At 38.1% G+C, this 22,514-nt stretch overlaps 1 protein-coding gene across 1 annotated transcript in view; it reads left to right on the forward strand.

Moving 5' to 3' along the window:
• STS (steroid sulfatase (microsomal), isozyme S) overlaps nucleotides 1-21,842 on the forward strand; it is a gene marked incomplete at its 5' end in the record, with an annotated part of 82,526 nt that extends 60,684 nt beyond the window's left edge. The window contains 1 exon segment of the mRNA XM_010161530.1: nucleotides 21,460-21,842. Coding sequence (XP_010159832.1) covers nucleotides 21,460-21,842 — 383 coding nt within the window.
• Between the last annotated feature and the right edge of the window lie 672 nt (nucleotides 21,843-22,514).

Below are 22,514 nucleotides of genomic sequence, written 5' to 3' on the forward strand. Positions count from 1 at the left end.
AAATGCATTGCAACTTTCAAAAATTAATTTCAGCTCACCAAATAACAGAAAATGGATCTCTAAGAATCTGTGGAGCATCATACTTCCAAAAATATCTGTAGTTCAGTGTTGGATTTGAGCCTGCAGCATTCTGCACATTACAATCAGAACATAGCACTGATTCACCCTAATTTTAAAATCAAATTCAAATGACATATGTTGTCTTAGGCAATGTTCTTCAAGGGAAGTAGTTAATGCATGCAGAACCCACATAAAGAATTCTGTGTGCCACAGCCTCTGATGTCCTATTACTCCTAGAAAATAAGACAAATTATTTGTTTGTTAGAGAAATTCCCTGGAAACCTGACTGTCAAGAGCAAGTTGACTTCCCAGTATGCCATCAAAGTCCATGCCACGAAAGGCAGAAGAAATAATTATAGAAGAAAAAAGTGGTGCTTGGTGGGTGGGTGCACTTGGGCACCCACTTATGCTGGAGGCCAGTGTGCATCTGTGGATGATGTGCACTCCATGCCATGTTGCTGCTTCTAAATGCAAGCCCTGATCACTAATTTGGAAAGATAACACAACTGGAGTATAAATTGCTGTAACATTATCAGTATAAATGTCCTCAGCCTTAGAAATGCTCATATCCCAGTACAAACTGTGACCTTTCTGTGGATTTCAGAGCTTTGTATGTCATGTCAAATTATTAGAGGACACATAATGCATTACATTTTAAAGTATCTTTTGTTAAGATACCCAGTTTCCTAAAACTGAAAAGAAGAAAAAAATACAGCTGTTGAAATTTGTTTCATGTTCTGTTGTACTTAGTAGGGAAATTTTGTAGAAGGGTTTGTGTAAAAGTATAGAAAAAGTTCCTACATATGGTGACATTTTTCAAATTTATTCAAAGTTTTACCCAAAAATTTATTTCAAATAATTCTTCCACTGCAGTTCAGTCACATTTGTCAGAATAATAGATATAATGCATTTATTTTTATTGACTTTATGGTCTCCTAGATGTGGGACTCTAATGCAAATGTTTGTGAGACTCCATCCCTCCTTCCTTCTCTTCCTCCTTCCTTTTCACCATTGTCATTTTAAAGCAAAATAGGTTTCTGCTGTTCATAGAAGGTGGGGGAAGTTAGAAGACATGGGACATTCCCAACATTAAAAGTCAACAAGACCATAAAAATCCCATAAAGATCATGATATTTTAGACCACAGAATTAGCACTAATGGAATAAAGAAAGGCTTACCCTTTTAGTATTAAGAATTGTTAGTCATCCATAAAATAATTTTATCATTATCAACTGTGTGCTAATTTTTCATTTACAACCTATTACCTGTCTGTATTACATTAATTTTTAAATGATACTGTATCAGAGAATCAAACTTCTCACTTGCTCAGTGAGAAGAGTCGAATCTTCAAACCTCAGTAGTCTTCAAGATTATCTTAATTATGTTATCTGGACTCTCTTCAATGCCATAGCATGATGTAGACAAGTTTTTCAGTCCATAGCTCTGATCTATCCATATGGTCCTGTCCAGTGACAAGTGGAGATTGAATCTCAGTCCTGAAAGCTTTATAGTTACCTTAGTGTCAGTTCATATCCTTGACAGCAAAACTACTTAGCCAGCAAAGCTTTTGGTTTGGGATCAACAATGGAATTGTAATTTTGGAAAGTTTGAGTTGATTCACATTGGTTTTTTTCCTGAAAAGACAAAATGTTGCACTCACCCCAGGTCCAAACTCTAAATACTTTTTATCTTCCAAAAACCAGCACTGTTAATTTATCTTCTATTCGAGCTGCTAAACCACTACCATTAAACATATACACAAAGTTATTTAAAGAGAAGTAATAGCAAAGCATAATGGTCTCATGAAGATTTTAAGTCTAACATGAGGTAGTATGCAATAGAGGTATGAGGTATGCACATAAGGTAGAAATGCTAAACGACATTGTGACTGAATAAATATAGGTGAGCAAATAGTTACTTATTCTCGAAAAATAGTATCTCAACATTATGTGAAGTTTCCTTTGAATAAATTTTTCTCCAATTCTATAACACTTTGAAAAATATTAAAATTAGAACTCATTACTTCCTCATAGCCACGGTGTCTTAGAGCTGCAATTTAGTCCAACTGGGTCTAGGTCCACTCTAAGCTGGTCATGGAGACACTTTTATGTCCTTGTCTTTACTGCTCTTTTTCATCTCTAAAATGATCCCAACATTAAGTCTAGTAAATGGAGATTCATTGCCACTACACTGCTGTTTGCTTTTAACCAACTTTTTTTTTTTTTGGTCCTATACATGGTTATGTTTTATTAAGGGAATATACAATTCCTGCCTATAGTAAGTAGACTGTGGCTATGAAAGCATTTATATAAAAATGGAATTTAATTTAACATTTCCCTTTCTCATTTTATGCAGCATACCCAACTTAGAGGCTAAACCAATGCTTTTTTCATTAAAGCGCCTCCCATTTTTTTTATCTGCATCAGGTGCACTATATGATACATTTTTGTTGTCTGGTTTCTCAAAGCCTAATCCCCAAACTTAATTTTGATTCAGAAGTATTTTATAAAAGTTTAATGTTATGAGTTGCAGCTATAGAGGATGATGCTGACAGTTCTAGAACACTGAGTGGTAAATTGCTTGTCGTATTTATAGTTGACAATGATTTTTGGGTTCTGAAAACAATGTGATTGCTCTTAAAGCCAATTTTCAGCTCTAGCCAGAGGCTCTAAGAACTTACATGTTTATGATTCAGAAACAACTATAGCCCATGAGTGTTCAGGTCAGTTTTCAAAAAGCAACTTAGAAGAAAGCCAAGAGAAACAAAACTTTTCTTTCCAGAGGAAATCAGTTTGATCAGTAAGGACTGTTTGTATGTATGCCATGAAGGCATGAGATTCTGCATAAATATGAGGGGAAACATGTTTCATGGAAGTGAAATGGTTTGAATTGTTCTGAGAAAATGAAGTTTTGCAATGAAAGCTTGGAATTTGCTAAAACCCCTAGATATCATCTAGAAGACTGTAGATGCTGGTCAGCATAAGAAGACCAAAGCTAGAATCCAGTGAATGAGGGAGAGAAAAAAAATGTAGCTGTTGTGTCATGCTAAAATTGAGGGTTTGAATAGCTGACTATTTTTTTTTTAACAAACATGGAAAGCACATAAAATTTTGTTTGGAGTCTTGTTTATAATGGTCACTTAGACTTTGAAGGAAAACTTTGTGACTTCATAAATTATTTTGATTTTTATTCTCTATTTTTATCTTTTTAATATGGAAATAGGGTTAGGAATCATAGAATCATAGAATCATAGAGTGGTTAGGGTTGGAAGGGACCTTAAAGATCATCTAGTCCCCCCCCCCCTGCCATGGGCAGGGACACCTTCCACTAGACCAGGTTGCTCAAAGCCTCATCCCGCCTGGCCTTGAAGACATCCAGGGATGGGGCATCCACAGCTTCTCTGGGCAACCTGTTCCAGTGCCTCACCACCCTCTCTGTGAAGAATTTCTTCCTGACATCTAATCTAAACCTCCCTGATTTCAATTTATACCCATTACCCCTTGTCCTATCACTACAGGCTCTTGTAAAAAGTCCTCTCCCAGCACCCTTGTAGGCCCCCTTCAGATACTGGAAAGCTGCAATGAGGTCTCCTCGGAGCCTCCTCTTCTCCAGGCTGAACAAGCCCAGGTCTCGCAGCCTTTCGTCATAGGAGAGGTGCTCCAGCCCTCTGATCATCTTCGTGGCCTCCACTGGACTCGCTCCAAGTGGTCAATATCCTTCTGATACTGAGGGCTCCACAGCTGGACACAGTACTCCAGGTGGGGTCTCACCAGAGCAGAGTAGAGGGGCAGTAATTAAGTAATTAAGTAATCCTTAATTTATCTTTAGTTACAGAAACATGAAAAAATTATGATACTTTAATTATGATATTTGTGTTTATCAAAATTGGTAACATTTACTGTTGCTTTTTTTTACAACTAAAATTATTCTATTGAATATCATGCTTTGACAGTTTGCAGGTTTGTCCATTGAAAAATCTTGCAAAGAGCATGAATAAGCATAACAGTACAAGAGTAAGTACTGAACACAAATGTCTCTGTTTAGTTTCATGTTCAATGGAAACATAATCAGTCAGTGGATAGAAAAGCAACTGGGAATTACAAAATTTGTACAAGAACACAGGTTGTTCGTTCACCTGCTTCAGTTCATTCAGCTCTGCCCTAGCAGAGCCGTTATGTCATTTAGAAATTCTGGTGATCTCAAGAATGCCAAGTTGCTCCAAACACCAGGAGTATGTAGTGGCAACAAAAGGCTGGCTTAGAAAACTGTGCCTGTGTTCACAGTGAGGCTGTATTAATCAAGAAAAGGTGCTGAGAAATGCTCTAACTGGGTTTTGGAACTGCACACTAAATAGATTATACAGTGCCTGTAGTTCCTAAGCATTATCAAAGGCCTCTTTTTCCCCCCTTTCATATGGCAAAATATGTCTGCAGTTAGGAAGTGTTTTACTTTCTGCCAGTGCTTTTAAATAATTATGAGATACTGATTTTTGAAAAACAAATAAAGAAAAAGGATTAGTTCTGAGAAGTATATTTAAATGTTGAGCAACTAGTGGGTTGAACTAAAAAAAAAGCAAATCTACTACTCATGTTTCACAAAATATTTTTGAGTTCATATCTTTCAAAACATTTAAGCCAATTATAGGTAACCATGAGAAGTGTTTGTATTTTGAAGATAGAAAATATGCAAAAGTCAAGATATTACTGTGTCTCTTTAATATAGCTTAAACTTGAAAATTTTATAAATTGTTATCTTGTAGTCAGGTGAGAAAATTAAGTATAAATTATTTGAATGATGAAAGGATTATTCCATTACTAGATACTCTTCAAACTTAAGATGCTGGCAGATGATTACAACTAACCAGGAGAGTGTCTACACGCACAACAGCCTGAGTATTCCCCACTAAGTATTTCTTCGTATTGTCAAGCTTGATAAGTCTGTGTTATTGCCGTGGCATGAAAGAGTCAGCAACAGGTTTTTACCTCATCAACATGCAAACCTCAGTGCTTAGCTGAGCCTGTCAATGCAGTCTCTTCCCAGACACACGGGAAGAAGCTCACATGACAGTTATTCTTCATCTTTCCTAATTATTTTCAAGCAATTTGTTCACTTGGTGTACTAAATTGACCCCAGGTATACTCACTGTTAGATTTTGTATTTCAGTTGCTACTTCTTCAAAAAGGTGTATGAGAACATATTATTTCTCAGGCAGGGAGAGGAGCATCATTAGGAAGGCTTAAACTATCTGTGTTCTTGGTCATCCAAGGATCTATATGGGCATGTAATGTGCCTGTATAGGGGTATATTATTCCTCCTCTGATAAACTTTGGTCTGTTCTTGGGGTGATGGCTGCAGAAGCAGACAGCTTTTTTATGTTTAAGTTTTTGGTCTTTTTAGGTTAGACAGACAAGAAGAAAATAGTGATCCAAAGTTCTAAAGTTGAAAGTAGACAGATCTGTGAGATTCTGCAAGAGAGAAAAATATTTCAAGTGAAAGTAAGGATCTGGGTGATAGAAAGTTTTTAACTTTTAATTTTTAATTTATGAAGTCCATCTTTCTAATTTATCAAGTCTAATCTGCCTGTCCTGACTTCAATTTGAATGCAGTTTGATTGGGAGATTTCCTAATCTCGCATCCTAACTGAATTTTAGATTCCTTTTTAGGTCTACACAGTCTAAGTGGCAAGATCTTGGTTAGGAGTATTGACTCAGTAAAGAAAGAGAGTTTAAGCTTCAGATGTTCAACATTAGAGACATCTTTGGAAGTGTAAGAAAAAGTTAAGCAACCATGTAAACTTTGCCTGAATTCTTCTGTTTTAATTAATCACTAGACTGAGGTGGTAGTAAACGTCTGTCAGTGTGCAATGCACTATAGTATGAAGCAGAGTGGACTACCACCGCAACTGCAAACCACTGCTGAATGCTAAAACAAACCTTGTTTACAACTGAATATTATTTATGTAATACATTTTCTTTTCTATTGCAACAGATGAGGAATGTGCCTATGGTTACTTGCCTTGTGGAGAATAACATAAAATGCATAAAGGAGCCATGGTAGTGAATACATTAGTAAAACATTTCCTGGTGTTTCCTGTTTCTGTTACTATTGTCACAGAACTTTAAAGAGTATTTTGACAAAGAAAACAGCTAATATTGGGAGATGAAGACTGAGTTTGCAGAACTGTGAATTAAAAATTGAATATAAGCTTCAAAAGCCAAAAAAACAACTACCAGTATGCAGATGTTTGTATTTCACAATATCCTTTGAGTGCTGTCATCACTTTTAACTGCAGTGGAGAGGGAGGGCATATGTAAAATTTATATCTTGTCATGTAATGCCAAAAGCATTTTCAGTAGTTTTGAGGACATACAATGAGTAACTGAATGACTTTAGACTGCAAGCTGGTTTATATTCTATGTATTTCTATTGCTTCCTAAAATAATGTGTTAAAGCCTATAATCTAAACCATAATCTACAGGAACATACTCTACACTAGCAAATACGTGTTGGATTTCATGCTCAAGGATGAGGCTGTCTTTGTTTAACTTGTCTTGTAACTGTCTTACATAACTGAGCCTGGATCTCCTAGTGCTGCAATAAATAATGATAAATGTTGGAGTAAGTTTGCGACATAAGCGCTCTATTCAAAGATACTTGGAGGCATGCTAGGCTTAGTACATTAAATTATATAGTTAGTTTAAATAGGAGGTCAAGCCAAAGAAAAGAAACATTGTCTCTACCACCTCATTCGCAGCAGTGGTCTACCTGCCCTCCTCCAATTGTTCTTCAGAAATTGGAGGCAAAAAATAATCAAAATTTTACCACTTTTTCACATGGCAGGAAAAAAACCCACAAACCCCACCCCGCTTCGTGGCCCATGAAAGTGATTGACTAGATGTTTTATAGTAGAATCTGGATTGTAGTCATCTTTAGGAGAGAAATCAAACACTGCCTGAAGTCCTAGCAATTTTGCTTTTTTTAAACATGAAAGTCTAAGGAGATATAACACAGAGAATGAAGGACAATGGCTGGAGTTTCCCAGTTCCATTGGTGCTGTCTTCTAGTTTGAGATGAACTCACTCCAGGGCTGATAACATCTCAGCTGAGCACTCTGGAAATTGTGTAGGACTATTCCATGCTCCTGAATCTCTTCAGCAGGCCCAAGAGGTGGTAAGGGCTTTGTTCAAATACTGCATGCAGGTTCATGCACCACATAGCTCAAAAACACCTGGATTCACCTGGATAAATTACGTAGTGTGCCATGTATGCATATCCATGTATATACCAGAAGAAGAAAAGCCAAGATTTTACCAATGGGAACTTGGGTAACTGAACAATTTATGTTTGGAGTTAGAGGATGTTGCTAAGCAGACATGAGTTTAATTTTCAGGGAGGCAAGATCTGGATATTGAATACTGATTTTTCTACAATGTAGAGTTTTCCAGTGGACACTTGTCCTAGACTTGGTAAAACTAGATTCAGGTTTCTTCTTCATATAGACCTTGAGACAACATTAAATAAATCACTCATCAGTATCAGTGTGGCAATGAAATGAAGCAGGTTTTATTAACTGTTTATTAAGCAACAGCACAAATTGTGAAAAAAAAGTTACTCAATTTCTTTTTTCCAAATATTTTGAAGTAGGAGATTTGATGGGAGTTGAGGAGCATATGTAGATTCTTGCTTAAATAATTAGTTGAGCACACAGCAGCTTCAATCACAGATTACATTGTACTTTGCTAAATTTAAGCTTGAGGTTTTTATTTGTATGCTTAAGCTAAGATAGAAATACTTTGCTCAACTGAAGGCAAACAAGATAAAGTCATCCTCTCAGTAAATTCACAGAGATTTTAGCATCCACTTCAGTGAACCAAAACTCTACAAAAGGTGTGGAAATGGAATTTAGAATAGAATGCAGCAGGTAATTGAGGGATGGGGTAACCCAAAAAAACTCTGAGACAATAGTCTGCATAAAAATTTTATTTAAACTCCAGCAAATGTTGGTGAAGGATTTGTATTTGAAAAAGTTTGTAGATAAATCTCTAAGTGGAAGGAGCATGCCAATGAAATTTCTTTCTTTCACAATAAAGGAGATGAATGATAGTAGCACAAAAGTTACAATAGAAGACACCATCCATCAAGAGAGTTCTTAAAAAATACATTGTAGGGAACAATCGTGCAGTGGCAGGGGGATGAATTAGATGACAAAAAGAAAATACATTTGAAAAACCTGAAATGAGCTTTTGTTCTTATTTTCTACAACTGGAACAGAGGAGACTGCAGACATTAATATGAGGAAGATACAGATATCACATAAGCAGAGTCAATGCTGATGTACTCTAGCTAGTGACTATATTTCAAAGGTCATTCAATGATCATTAAGGATGAGTAATTCTCCTCTTAAAAAGTATACAGAAATAACATATATGAACAAGGAAGACAAGCCTTTGTCTGTATTTTATGGCCACATTAGTTTTATGTGTACGTTTTGCATGCACTTGAGAGGAGGAGTTGTTAACCGACTATCTATGAACACTGTGGGATCTTTCTGAAGCAGCAGCACCTTGTAGATAGATACTTGATCTTAGAAAGCAAAATTAAAGATGGACTAGATAATGCTGGAAAGACAGGAAGTTTGACTCTGTAACTTGGGGTGAAGTTTCATTCTAAAAGTAACTCCAGCAGAAGTGTCAGTGACCCCACCACTAGCAGCGCCTTTACTGAAAGAGAAGCATCTTCCAGAACCCAGACAGAGTGCTGCGTGCTGATAAGAGAGTCCACCAATAGTCCCTAGCTAAGTAAAGGGGTGATTCACCTTCAGGTTCCATCCAGAGTGTCCAGTCAGGAGCAGGAGGATATGGGAGCCTAGGCAGAGCTGAAAGGCTACAACTTAGGGCCATATAGAAACAGGTCTGGGAAATGGCACTTATGCAGCACTAGGGCAGGAACTGATGGCCTCAGGCTGAGCTGTACTGTGAATCCTGCTCCATGGACAAGGTGCATCCACGGGGAACCACCCTAGGGCTGGACAGGGCCAGTAAGGCTCTTTAGTGTCCTCAAGGCTCTTGAAATCTCAGATTCTTAGTAAATTCTGAGCATGGTGATGACAACATGTAGATGTCTACAGTGTAAACACCTACAGCTGAGCTAACCTGAGCTAATCACTCAAAAGTGAAACCAGCAGAATTCTTCTTGCACAAAGAACACTACTAACAAAAATAAAGCGCACTACTAACAAAAGTAAGAAGATCAGTATAGGCTGGTAACTAGCTTGCATAAAGACCTCCACATTGCAGTGATCCAAAATTAGGTGAGGTGACCAGTTTGCCAACTTACATACTAAGTAGCAGTATAATGATGAGAAATATAATATCATTTTCAGTACCTTGAATTTAAAATTAAAAATGCCTTGCCATTTTTTTCACAATATGAAAAACATTAATATTTTGCTAAGTGTCAGGAATGACACTATGGGTGTCTCTTGAATTTCACTGGAAATTTTAGGGTCATGTCATTTAATTAATACAATTTTTCTTTTAAATCAAATAAGATTCAAATGAGGGCCTGTCCACAAATATGCAATAATTAAGACAGCCAGGTTAGACTATGTCGTAAAATACAAGGAGTGAATTTGTATCCATGCATCAGTGTCATGAAAGAACTGACAAGGGTAGTCAGAAAAGAAAAACATGAATAAAATACAGATTCTTATTTGAATCACACTGGCATAAAGATTTTAAAAATCTAATTAAGAAAATGCCACTTGCTTCGCTTGTTCGATTTTCCTTTTGACATAAGACTAAGACAGTCCTTTACCTTCTCCGTTAGCTAGCAGGTGTCTGAGATTCCTTTTATTCTTTCTTACAGCTAAGTGTTGTTGGTGACTGGGGGAGCTCTTAATGTGGAGGCATAGATGTCCTTCCCAAAATCACTTTATAAACTTCGTCAAGTCTCATTAAACCTCATTCCTTGTCACCAGCCCTTTACTTAATAGCAACATGCAGTGGCAATGTAGTCTATCAGAGAAATTATACAGAAACTTGTAACAGTAACAAGTTTCCATAGATGCATAGTCATATCTTATACTGGTATTTGCACATTTGTGTGTTATGGTCTACAGCAAACTTTTTTCTTGATACTTCCTCAGCAGTAGAAGGCAGGTACTGCAGACCACTTCTCTGGTTTTGAGGGGCACCATGCCTGAAAAACACTGAAGTGTCAGTGTGATATAGATTTATGTCTGTTCTCCACTGGTCCAGCTGTACTATTCAATGAAAGAACTAAATAGCATCAAGTATCTAATTCATAATGTGTAGGTCACAGGAGAATTTCACATTTCCTTCAGTATAACTCATGGGTCTTCAGGTTACTTATATCACGTTTTGTTGGACAAAGAGCAGCCCCTTCCTCCCCTTGAACTGTGTCCTTTTACCCTTACTTCATCTATTTCCCAGCTGTTTATTCTTCTTTCCCTCCTCATTTCTGAGCTTCTGTTCTCACTGGTAGTGAGAACTCCTTTCGATCAAACTCCTTTTGATCGTCTTAGTTGATCAAACCCTTGTGTGAGTCTTTCCCTTCTGCAAATGCAGAGATGTAACACTCTGACCCTCATGAGGTTTTTCCTTTGGTCATTTGCCTTTTCTGTTCAGCCTCACAAATTCCTTAGCTTCCACTGTTGTCTCTAGTGAAGCCTCCTGTCTTACCAGCGTAGGGTTTTTTTGTTTGTTTTGTTGGGTTTTTTTGTTTTGTTCTGATTTGTTTGGTTTGGTTTGTGTTTGGTTTGATTTAGTTTTGGTTGGTTTTTGGTTTTTTAAGTTCTTTTTGGCTTCTTTATTTGCTCCTGGTTTTCTTCTTTAACAATATCAGGAAGAGATACCTTTTTGCACTGTATCAAATGTCTGAGTCACTCATAACTCTTTGTTGATAAAGTCCATTATGATCTTTTCTTCTACACAATTATTTAAGAGATTTTGTTTCCCCTGCTTCCTAACTTGCTTTGTGAGGAATCATCATCACTCTTAATTTACTCTCTTGGTTTTTTTCCCCCTCTTTCTCTACCTGATCTTGCCCATTTCATGGAGGCATGCCAAATGGTTTCCCAAATCCCTACTTTGTGTTCAGTGTTTCAACTGCAACAGCTGGAGGAAGCAGAACAAGTGTCATTTACCGAAACCATCTCATTACATATTTCAATTTGCTACCTTGATCCTCATATCTGAGCAGCTGCAGCTGAATTTGGGTGACACAGTATGGGCATATTGTCTGGTAAGTGTGAAATAACATAAATGTCAAAGAGGAGAAGAGCATTTCTAGATTGAACAGACACCACCAAAACTGTTTATATCAAGCTCAAGAAAATTGACCTAATCAACTGGTGCACATTTCTGCTAACAATATTTTAGGTAGGAAAGTGTTTCTCCTGACAAGTATGACAAACACTGTTACAGTATTTTCTTGCTTCTGCTGTACTCTGTGACAGTGGCAGCAGAGTTATTGTTAGTCTCAGGCAGAGCTATTTATAGTGCTCCACTTCCTACCAGCATGCCTCTGCTTTTGGAGACAGAGACAAATAAAGGGAAAAAAAACAATTAAATACTGACTTTCTAAAAATATATATTTACTCTATTCCTAATCATTGTAAGAATGTGAACATCCTAGTTCAGTTGGTTAAGTTGAAATGAAATAGGGGACTTTTTCTTTCTGTTTCTTGTTTTGGTGTTGTTTTTTGTTTGTTTGTGTTATTTTGGTTTTGGTGGGATTTTTGGGGGGTGGAGGTGGGTTGTTTCTTTGTGTTTTTTTTGGGGGGTTTTAAATTTTATTTTATTTTATTTGCACTTCACTTTCTCTCTCTTAACTTGAAAACTAAAAGACAGGAATGGCTGCAGCATAGAAGGCAGAAGCCAGACCTCCCATTCACTAATTCCTGACTGACCAGACTTTACTAGCCAAAATGATTTTGTATAATTGAATGACAGATGTGAAGTAACCTTTCATCAAAACAGGTCTGATCCCTACAGTGAAGTTGTATACAAGGAACAGTTAAAATGCATGCACCTCATATGCATCTCCTGGAGACCCATCTCTGTCTTGTTTTTAGTAGAAAGAGATTTTGGAAGGCTATAGCACTTCAGAAGGGTAAAGCCTGTTTGTCACTATGCTGATGCATTACTTAGAAGTGGAAATTAGGAGTGTTTGGCTGGCATAGAGTTAATTTTCTTCACAGTAGCAAGTTTGAGGCTGTGTTTTTCATTTTTGCTGGAAACAGTGTTGATAACAGGGATGTTTTAATTACTGCTGAGCAGTGCTTACGCAGAGTCAAGGCCTTTCCTGATACTCACCCCACCAGCAAGGAGGGTAGGGGTGAACAAGAAGCTGGGAGGGGACACAGCTGGGACATCTGACGCCAAGTGGCCAAAGGGATATTCCATACCATATGGTGTTGGAAGGGAAATCAACATCATCTACCTGGACTTGTACAAAGCATTCGATACAGTCCTGCACATCATATTTGTCTCTAAATTGGAGAGGCATGGATTTAACAGATGAACCACTCAGTGGATAAAGAACTGGCTTGATGGTCGCACTCAGAGAGTTGTGGTCAATGGTTCAGTGCCTGAGTGGAGACCAGCGAGGAGCAGCATTCCTCAGGGGTCGGTGTTGGGTTCGATGCTGTTTAATATCTTTGTCAGAGACATGGATGCTGGGATTGAGTGCACCCTCAGCAAATTTGCTGGCAGCAACAAGCTGTGTGGTGCGGTTGACATGCTGGAGGGAAGGGATGCCATCCAGAGGGACCTTGACAGGCTGGGGAAGTGGGCCACTGCCAACCTTATGAAGCTCAACAAGGCCAAGTGCAAGGTTCCGCACATGAGTTGATGCAACACCAAACAGAAGTACAGGCTGGGTGGAGAATGGATAGACAGCAGCCCTGAGGAGAAGGAGTAGGGGGTACTGGTGAATAGAAAGCTGAACATGAGCCAGCAGTGTGCACTGGCAGCTCAGAAAGCCAACCGTATCCTGGGTGTAATCCAGGAAAGTATGGCCAGCAGGTCGAAGGAGGGGATTCTCCCCCTCTACTCTGCTCTGGTGAGACCCCACCTGGAATACTGCATCCAGCTGTGGAGCCCTCAACATAAGAAGGGTATCGACTGGTTGGAGCAAGTCCAGAGGAGGCCACGAAGATGATCAGAGGGCTGGAGCACCTCTCCTACGATGAAGGGCTGAGAGAGTTCGGCTTAGAGAAGAGGAGGCTCCGGGGACACCTTGTAGTACCTTCCAGTACCTGAAGGGGCTGACAAGAAAGCTGGAGGGACACTTTTTACAGGAGCCTATAGTGACAGAACAAGGGGTAATGGGTTTAAATTGAAAGCAGAGAGATTTATTTTAGATATCAGGAAAAACTTCTTCACGGAGAGGGTGTTGAGGTTCTGGAACAGGTTGCCCAGAGAAGTTGTGGATGGCTACTCCCTGGGAGTGTTCAAGGCCCGGCTGGGTGGGGTTGAAAGCAGAGAGATTTATTTTAGATATCAGGAAAAACTTCTTCACGGAGAGGGTGTTGAGGTTCTGGAACAGGTTGCCCAGAGAAGTTGTGGATGGCTACTCCCTGGAAGTGTTCAAGGCCAGGCTGGATGGTGCTTTGAGTAACCTGGTCTAGTGGAAGATGTCTGTGACCCTGGGAGGGGTTTGGAACTAGATGATCTTTAAGGTTCCTTCTGACACAAACTATTCTATGATTCTATGCCATGGTCAGCATATGAAGCTGGGGAAAGAAAAAGGGAGGGTAGGACGTTCGGAGTGATGGCATTTGTCTTCGAAAGTCATTGTTATGCTTGATGGAGCCCTGCTTTTCTGGTGATGGCTGAACACCTGCCTGACGATGTGAAGCAATTAATGGATTCCTTCTTTTGCTTGTGTGTATGACTTTTGCCTAATAGTGGCTATTGAGCTCTTTTTATCTCAACCCACAAGTTTTCTCAGTTTTATTCTTCTGATTCTCTCCCCCATAGGTGGAGTGAACTAGTGGCTGCGTGTTGTTTAGTTGCCATCTGGAGTTAAACCACGTCAGGCCCACAGAGGCAAAATTCTGGATTTCTCTGAAATATCTTAATCTTGAACAGGTCTATGTGAAAACAGGAAATAGACATCATCAATATTTTTTAGGAATAAATTTATATATAAGTCCCTGCTGATCATGTTTAAGAGAACATCCCATAACATATACTATTGGTGTTAGGTTTAATTCAGGATTTTGAGGGATTTTTACATTGAACATATTCTCATTAGACACATAATTCTGTATCACAGACTTTCAGTTAACTTCTACTTTCTGTTTCTTCAAATGTATTGGTTACAAATAATAGGCTTATAAGAACCCTATTGAAGTAGGTTTAAACTTTTCTATGCCACTGAAGACTCAATTTCCATCTGAAACACTGGGTGTTAGAACACCCCCAAAATATTAGGTAATATCAATTTGTGTAGTCCTAATTGGCTTAATACCAGCACAATTTTTTCCAACTTTTCTTTCTAATAAAACCAAAATATGTAACTTCCCATTTACTTACAGTAAATAAGCACTTTCACCCCTAAGTTTAACAATATTTGTCATCTTCCTATGGTTTCAGATTCTGGCAAAGACATACATTTTGTAACAGTAGGACAGAAACTGTTGTCGTGTATTTCAGATGCTGAACGGTACAATAAAAAACAAATTTCAGTAAATAAATGTCATGGATCTCACCACCCATGGACCAACACAGCTAGATTCCAAGCAGCAAACAAAATCCAAGCAGAAAAAAAAACCAGAAAACCACCAACTGGGAGCCCAAAGGTGGAGGAAAATCCCCCTCCCTGAGCCCAGAAATGGAGAGCAGGGAGAAATAAAATTCCAACCTGCCCCCCAAATCAATCAGCCTAACAAAAGATGCTCCTTCTCTGCTAAAAGCCCGCCATGCTATCTACTAGCCCCAAAAGCCTAAATCCCCACTTCTTCTGGGTCACTTTTCATGCCTTGCAAACTGACCGCTGAGCTTGATGTGTCATAGAATGAAAAAAGATCCGTTGGCCACTGCAGGACAGCCAGCTGTCTGTAGGAAAGCAGCTCATCCCTGCCTGAAACCAGCACAATATATAAATTAAATTTTAAAAGAATCCTATAGAAATATAAAATAACAATATAAAAAGCACAACAATATTTTTCACATTTCCTAAGTATCCTAGTAGCTTTTTAAAAGGTAAAAAAAAAACCAAACCCAAACATTCAACGGTCTGAGACAGCTGTAAGGAATTTCCCTTTGTCCTCAACTTTTTAAAACAAAACAAATGAATATTCAGTATTTGTTGGCAAGGCACAAAATTCCAGGCTACTGCATTTACAAAATTTCTACTTTTCATTTTTAATGTAACACTGCTTAGTGATTTCTTTGTTTATAGATATTCCAAAAATCCATATTTTGAAAAATTTCGGGAAAAAATACCAGAAATCCTGAGGCTAGATTTGGTTTTGGTTGGTAGAAAAACTTGTCTTATAAAGTTTGCAGAAGTTGCTTAGGGCTTCCTTTGCATCTTTGTCTTGTACGTCCACTTGGTATCAGAAAAACTGCTGTCTGAATCTTGCAGATCTTTTCATTTCACTCAGAATGATTACATCCACCTTATGCAGGAGAGTAATGATTGTCCTCAATTTATTTTCTGTTCATAAAACCTTCTTGAAGGACAGACTACACAAAGAGAAAACACATTTCTGAATAGGTTTCTCTTTGGTTTTTTGTCATCTTTGGCAAAGTGGCTTTGTTACGTTCTTGAGTGTGTTGTGCTCTCACTTCTTAACTGTGTGTCTTACTTCTGTGGAAAAACAGTACATGCAAATCAATACTAACTCTCTCACAAGAAATAAAATAAGGTTTTTCTGTTTTCTATGACTTTTAAGTATAAACTGGAAATGACCAGTAGTGGGTTTTTTTTTGTGCCAACATTATCTTTTGTCTTCAGCATGCCATCAACTGCTGCTTGGATGAACTGAAAATTTCATGGACCATTCAGCAAGTAAACAAATTCTTCAAACAGGTCTTATCAAGTGTCTGGGTTATGTGCATCAAATAACCATGAATGTAAATTTTTTCCAGGGCAGCATGTGTTCTTCCATGTTGCTGTTAACTAAGACTTCGAAATATGAAGCATAACGTTGCTTTATAGCATTTCCTGGGTTTGGAGCATACTTTCTGTACCCACAGATTCTTACCATTTGGGAGTTTCTTCAACAACAAAAGAAAACACTGTGAACGATCAATCAATTCTTTTTGAAGATGATATGAAGAATCCAGGAAAATAATTATTTGTCAGCTGCTGCTGTTCAGCACATAATCTTGACTTTGGAACAGAATTCAGTGGAAGCTTCTCATACCACAGCACTTACTTTAGATAATGAGCTCAGTCATGAGATTTCTGTCTTGACTTTAGCAGCCCGAGCATGGTTTCACTATGTCTTGTATTTCTACTCCAGCAGTGGTTCACTATAATTATTAGCTATGCACCAATGTGCAGTCCTTTCTGTTTTAGAGGATACATAACACTGCAGTTTCTATCCTTAAGATTTTAATATCACTGCTACTACTGGTTTTGGTTTTTGTTTTGTGGTTTTTGTTGGGGTTTTTTTTTCCCCCCTTCATGTTACCTCAAATACTGTATGTTCTGTACAGTTTTTATGCAAGTCTCTTCTAGCAACAACTGATTGTCATAAACTAACGTTATGTCTTTGAATACCACCCAGTTATTCTCCACATACTTTGGGACATAATGTGATACCTTTTCCGTGTCATAACAATATAACATTGTAACATACCCAGATACCTAAAATAAGTAACTAAAAAATAAAAATTTTCACTGAAGGAACAGTAAAGTTACAAATTTTGTAACTCAAATGGCAGATTTTTATTAGCTGTTTGATGAATGCATATACTCATAAAAATAATGTTTATATTTTTCTTATAGTAACCAAACAGTATTCTCTATGTGCTATATATGGTCTTACGAGAATTTAGCAAACTAAACATTTCCTAAATTTTTAAATTATTGAAGAGCTGAATATATACGCATACATGATATCCACTTAAGATTAACAGAGAACCTCACAATTCTAAATGACTCTAAAGACATAGGAAGCAGGAATAAAGGATTCAGTCTAACAATAACAACAGTTATCTGAAGAATGCCATTTTCAAGTGAGTTGCAGCTTTCATCTGCTGCTCTGTAGAAACACTGAAGAGCTGGCATGAGTTAGAACCTGTGAGCTGACAACAGCTGCAGAGCACACTCCAGATACAGGAAAAGCCTGTGGCAATTTACAGTGGTACGCTAGGCCCAAAGGGTTACATTCAAAGGCACCTGAAGTCAAGGAGAGACCAGCTCCCCAATTTACAGTGAAGAACAGACTTGTTTAACTTGTTCTTCTTTAGAAAGAAGAAACAAGGTAATATGAACAAAGGAGGTGACAGTAGCAGCAAACATATAAAGCTACTGTCATAGATTAAATGCAGTAAAAGTGAGTTCCAGGCAATAACACAGCAATATCTTCTATTCACTTCAAGAACTGCTTATCAGAAAACACCATTTAGCCATCAGTGATTAAGAACAGTGCTATTATAACAGAAATGATATCCATATCCAGTGTGTCACTTCATCTTGGAAATATTAATGTGTTTTACTGAGAGACTTCTATTTAATGTCATGGCTGCTACCTGTCTGTTGGAGCTAAGTTGTCTGTATAAGTATGAGAGGATTAAAAGATGGGTGAAGGATAATAAAACAGAAGAGGAGTCTCTTCGGGAGATCATACTCTGAACAATTATGCTAATAGCTGATTTGCGTGAAGTAATTGCAACCTATTCTAATTTGAGACAATTTATATGTACAACTTGTGTAGGTTTTGTTTTTCTTAAAGTGTCAAGGTATTCTGAGAGCTGAACAGGTGAAATTGTTGGACAATTCAGATTGCTGGAGAATTGCAGGAAAAATGGATGCTAAATAAAGTAGCTATGAAGAATTGAGGAAGACTCTTGAAGGGTACTGCAGCCCTGAGGTTTGCATGCTGTTTTAGAATGGACTTTATGTACTTTGCTGTGGGGGAGCCCTAACAGTTTTACTACTAACTTCACTGAGTAAGAGACATATAGTTATCTTTACATAAAAAGAGAGTTTACTATCCAGATGCTTTGCAGAGCAAAGGTATCATTAATTACTGAGAGATTAATTTGATCCTTGTAGTTAACTCTCTGACAAAATGAGATTTTATATCAGCTGAGAAAGACTGGGAGAGAGTGCTCTCTTTTTAATATTCAGCCTTATACAGTTCATCAGCTTTACAGATTAGAAGTCTGACAGCTCTTTATGTATCCTAGTATATGACACTGGCTGGTCCACAGCCACAGACACTGACAGATAGCTTTGGTTTTTATAATGCTTAGGAAATCAGTGGTTAAAGTTCCTCCAGCACCACATGAAGTTCCAGATCCTTGTTGAAATATCTCTGCAGTGCAACAGATGAACATTGTGTAATAACAGACTTTGATCTCCCAGATCTCAGTGTTTTGCGTGGTATATTTATGACATTATGTAGCAACATAGCTGATAAACTAGCATCAGCTCTTCAAAACACTGCTGATGTGATTCAGATATGATGTGATGTCACACATGCTCTGCCCTGTCCCCAACCCCACACATGATTTTGCAGCATTCTGTAGGCTCTGCATATAGACAAACCTAAAGAAATCTTTATTCTGCGGGGAAAAAAATCATGGTACAACGACCTTATTTCTTTTTTTTTTTTTTCCTCATGTTTCACCTATATAAACTGCTTTTACTGACTTCCATTAATTCAGAATCCCCAACTTTATATTGGTATCTCTAAGCCCTTGAACTGGCCTGGTGCTACAGTGCCCAACACCAAAAAAACTGGCTGAAAACTTCTTTTGAATGTCATTCAGCACAAGTGCACCATCAAAGATCTGTGGTAAGACAGTCCAACAACGAAGTTCTCAGGTACATGGCCTTACTGGAATTTCTTTTAGCTGACATATTAATAGCTATATAATTTTTTTTTTTTTCCCCAGCTCTTTTTCTTTCAAGGTGTTTTAGTGCCCTGAATCAAATTCTCAGGTGGGGTAAATGTTGCATGGTCTACAAAGGCACACAGTGCACTGATTAATAAAGCCCTTTGGCTTTTTCTGCTCTTCCCTGTCCATCTTGACAATTAAACACACATAAAGAGTCTGAAGGAATGCTTAGTATAGAATTACATACCTTCACAGAATGTAAATTCTACATCTCAGTAAATGAGAGGCATATTTCTGCTCTGGGAAATGTTCCATGCATAAGTTCAAAGAAATTTAAGGAGGAGTGTTAGATTTTGATTGTTTATTTTAATTCTGAGGAAACATCAAAGAATTCAACTATCAGAACAACCTTTCCAAATGGTATTGAAAGGTAGATGAACAAATGCTGCCTTGCCTTGCCTTGTCCCTCCATTTCCCTTCTATTCCCTTCCCTTTTCCAAGACTGTGCCATTGCTGCTGTCACAGCCAGAGCCTTTTAAAGCCTGGCACGTCCTATTGCCTGCGCCAGCAAGTCACTCAGCCTTTAAATCTCCTTCCCCTTTGCTGACTTCCAAGGAACATTCAGAGGGTTCTCCCAGTCTAATGTGTATAACAACCATCACCCCTCTGACCTTGATTTAAGTGCAGACTAAGTGAACTGGAAGTCTCCAGGCTTTGTCATTGAGTTGGTTCCTAAAGGTAAAATCTCTTATCATATGAAAAATGCTGTGGGACAGAAGAAGCTGTAAGAAATCTTAAGGTCACGTACTGTCCTTTATGTTCATGCTGTAGACTGGAACGGCAGCCTGTAACTCCTTAGGCCACTGAAACATTTCTTTCTTTAAACCTGTTTTTATCTTTAAAAACTGAGTGTGATATACTTACAGCATGGCATATACCAGTTCATCTCTGCGCTTTCCACATTTTCTAGTGTTTTCCATTCTGTTGAATCTGATGAATTGATTAATGAATATTAACCACAGTAGCACACATAAATTCATGACAATCTGTTACCAGATTAACAAGCCTTCTGTGAAATTCACGAAGTTCACCAAATACAAAAAGAGTTTTTCCCCTAGAATTTAAAAAATGTGAGGTGATACAAAAAATGTTTTTCTCAATAGGGTGCTGAGGAATGTAAATTACTGATGAATATATATTCCTGATGTTTATATATACTGAAGTGAGTAGGTAGTCTGAAATCATAGACCTCAGCTGTTTAGTATCCTCTTTTTATTAAGAATAAAGTACAGAATTTGACTCTAATTATTTATTCTCTGCTCCATTTTTTGAGAACTGTATTCTTCCCTGGCTGTGGGAAGACAGTGTGCTTCTCTGGAAGGGCCTGTCTGTTCCTGCCTTCCCTGTCTATTCTGTCATACTAGGCAAGAATAGGAGCCATTTTTTGTTTATTCCATTCTTGTTAGGTGGTTTCAGATTCTCCAGTGTTCCTCCTGTTCAAGGGTGCTTCTTGAAGGAGCCAACTGATATCTGCTTATTCTTAATCCAGGAAATAACAAGTATTTTAAACAGTGAAAATACTGACTGAAATTACACTAATGCAGACAGTTCAGTTTCCGTACAGAGCAAATTATGCTGTGAGGAAATGACCAAGTATAAATGAAGACCTTTGGTTCCCATTTTACAAAGCAGATTGTGACCTAAAATTTACACTAACATAGCAGTTGTTTATTTTTGGAAAAGACTTCTAGAGGCCTAAGAAAGGAATTCAGCATCCATTATACCCTTCCATGTCATCACATTTAATAAAATGAGAAATTCAGTCTCCAGGTGTTTGCAGTGTAAGCCTGTGGCAGAGTGCAATAGGTTAATAGAACAAAGAGAAGAAGGGAGAAAACTCTAAAAATGAAATTATTTTGATTAGGAAAATGAGAAGCAGAAATGGCCCAACAGTGTCTGGATATGGTCAAGGGGCAAAGGTACATTTTAATAAGTCTTGAAGAAGACAGTGCAATGGCTTAGTAAATATTTATGCAAATCTTCTTAGCACTGTGTATGTAAAAACGCAAAGTTCTTTTAAGTCTTCTGTGATTTAGTTAATGAGAATTCTTCCAAGGGAATTAAATGATCATAATTATTTCATAAATCTGTGTAGCATGAAAATTGCTGTGTTTTGCTTAGTTTTGTTTTGCTCAGTTTTGTTTTACAATTTCAGTATATTGCTGTTTCTGTTCAGAGCAGGGTTATTCCAAAAGACTGATTTCCTGTGGTGTAAATTAGTGCTTCATAAGATTAAGGGACTTTTGGTTTATCATTTTATTACCATCTGTTTTGTGTCTGTAAATTGCAGGTGAATCTGTTTGGAAAGTCTTCTTCTTCACTCCAAACTTCAGTCCTGAAGACTCCAATGGTTGCTATGATTCTCATGTTTGCTTCTGCCATGGAGGATTCATCACATGGCATGACCCCCCACTGCTCTTCGACCTTTCCAGAGACCCTGAGGAGAAAGTCCCACTGACTCCAGAAACAGAGAGCCGTTTCTATGAAATCCTCAGGGTCATACACCTAGCAGTAGGCAATCACACCAGATCCCTGCATGCTGTCCCTGACCAGCTGTCATGGGACAACCTCCTCTGGAAGCCATGGCTCCAGCTGTGCTGCTCATCTCTCTTTCAGTCTTGCTACTGTGACTATGACTCAGAAGAGAGCCTGTTGGAGTTCCACTTGGGATAAACAAGCTGTGATTCCCTTTCAGAAACTGGAAGAAGAGAGTGTGGGTAGCTGACTTAAACCACTGCAGCACTAGCCTTCAGAAGGTTTTGTCATGGAGGAGGACCTGTCTTTAAATACATCATTGCAGTAGAAGAGAATTTCAGTCAAGAAAACATGCCAAGAGAAGGAGGGCAAGGCACAGCAAGGAACTTATGTACAGTTTCTGTCAATTACAGCCCCCAAATGCACACATTTTTCTGTCCTTTTTGATAAGTATTATCCACCATTAGTACAACACAGCACTAAGTAATTAAAAATGGAGAGGTAATAGTGGAGAGGTTCACCTGTGACTATAATTTGATGACTGTTACATAGGTAAAGATCAGACCTGTAACAGCACCTCTACCAACAAGCATCACAGATATGAAATAATACCATAGTACCATAAAATAGTACCATAAAAAGGTAGAGAGCTATGTAGTGAAAGACCTTGCATCCACATTAAAATGGTGCTTCCTAGCTGCCTATTGCATGGTAGCAACCTTTGTTTCAAAAGGAAACAACTTCAGGTGCACCACTCATGTGCTTGACCGTGTACCATAAGTCTCCATGTATACACATATATGTATGTATGCAAGCCAAGTTCATAACCCCCACAAAACCCACAAATCCATCAGTCCTGAATTTAGACGC

Source organism: Eurypyga helias, unplaced genomic scaffold, assembly GCF_000690775.1.
Source record: "Eurypyga helias isolate BGI_N326 unplaced genomic scaffold, ASM69077v1 scaffold3350, whole genome shotgun sequence".
NCBI lineage: Eukaryota > Metazoa > Chordata > Aves > Eurypygiformes > Eurypygidae > Eurypyga > Eurypyga helias.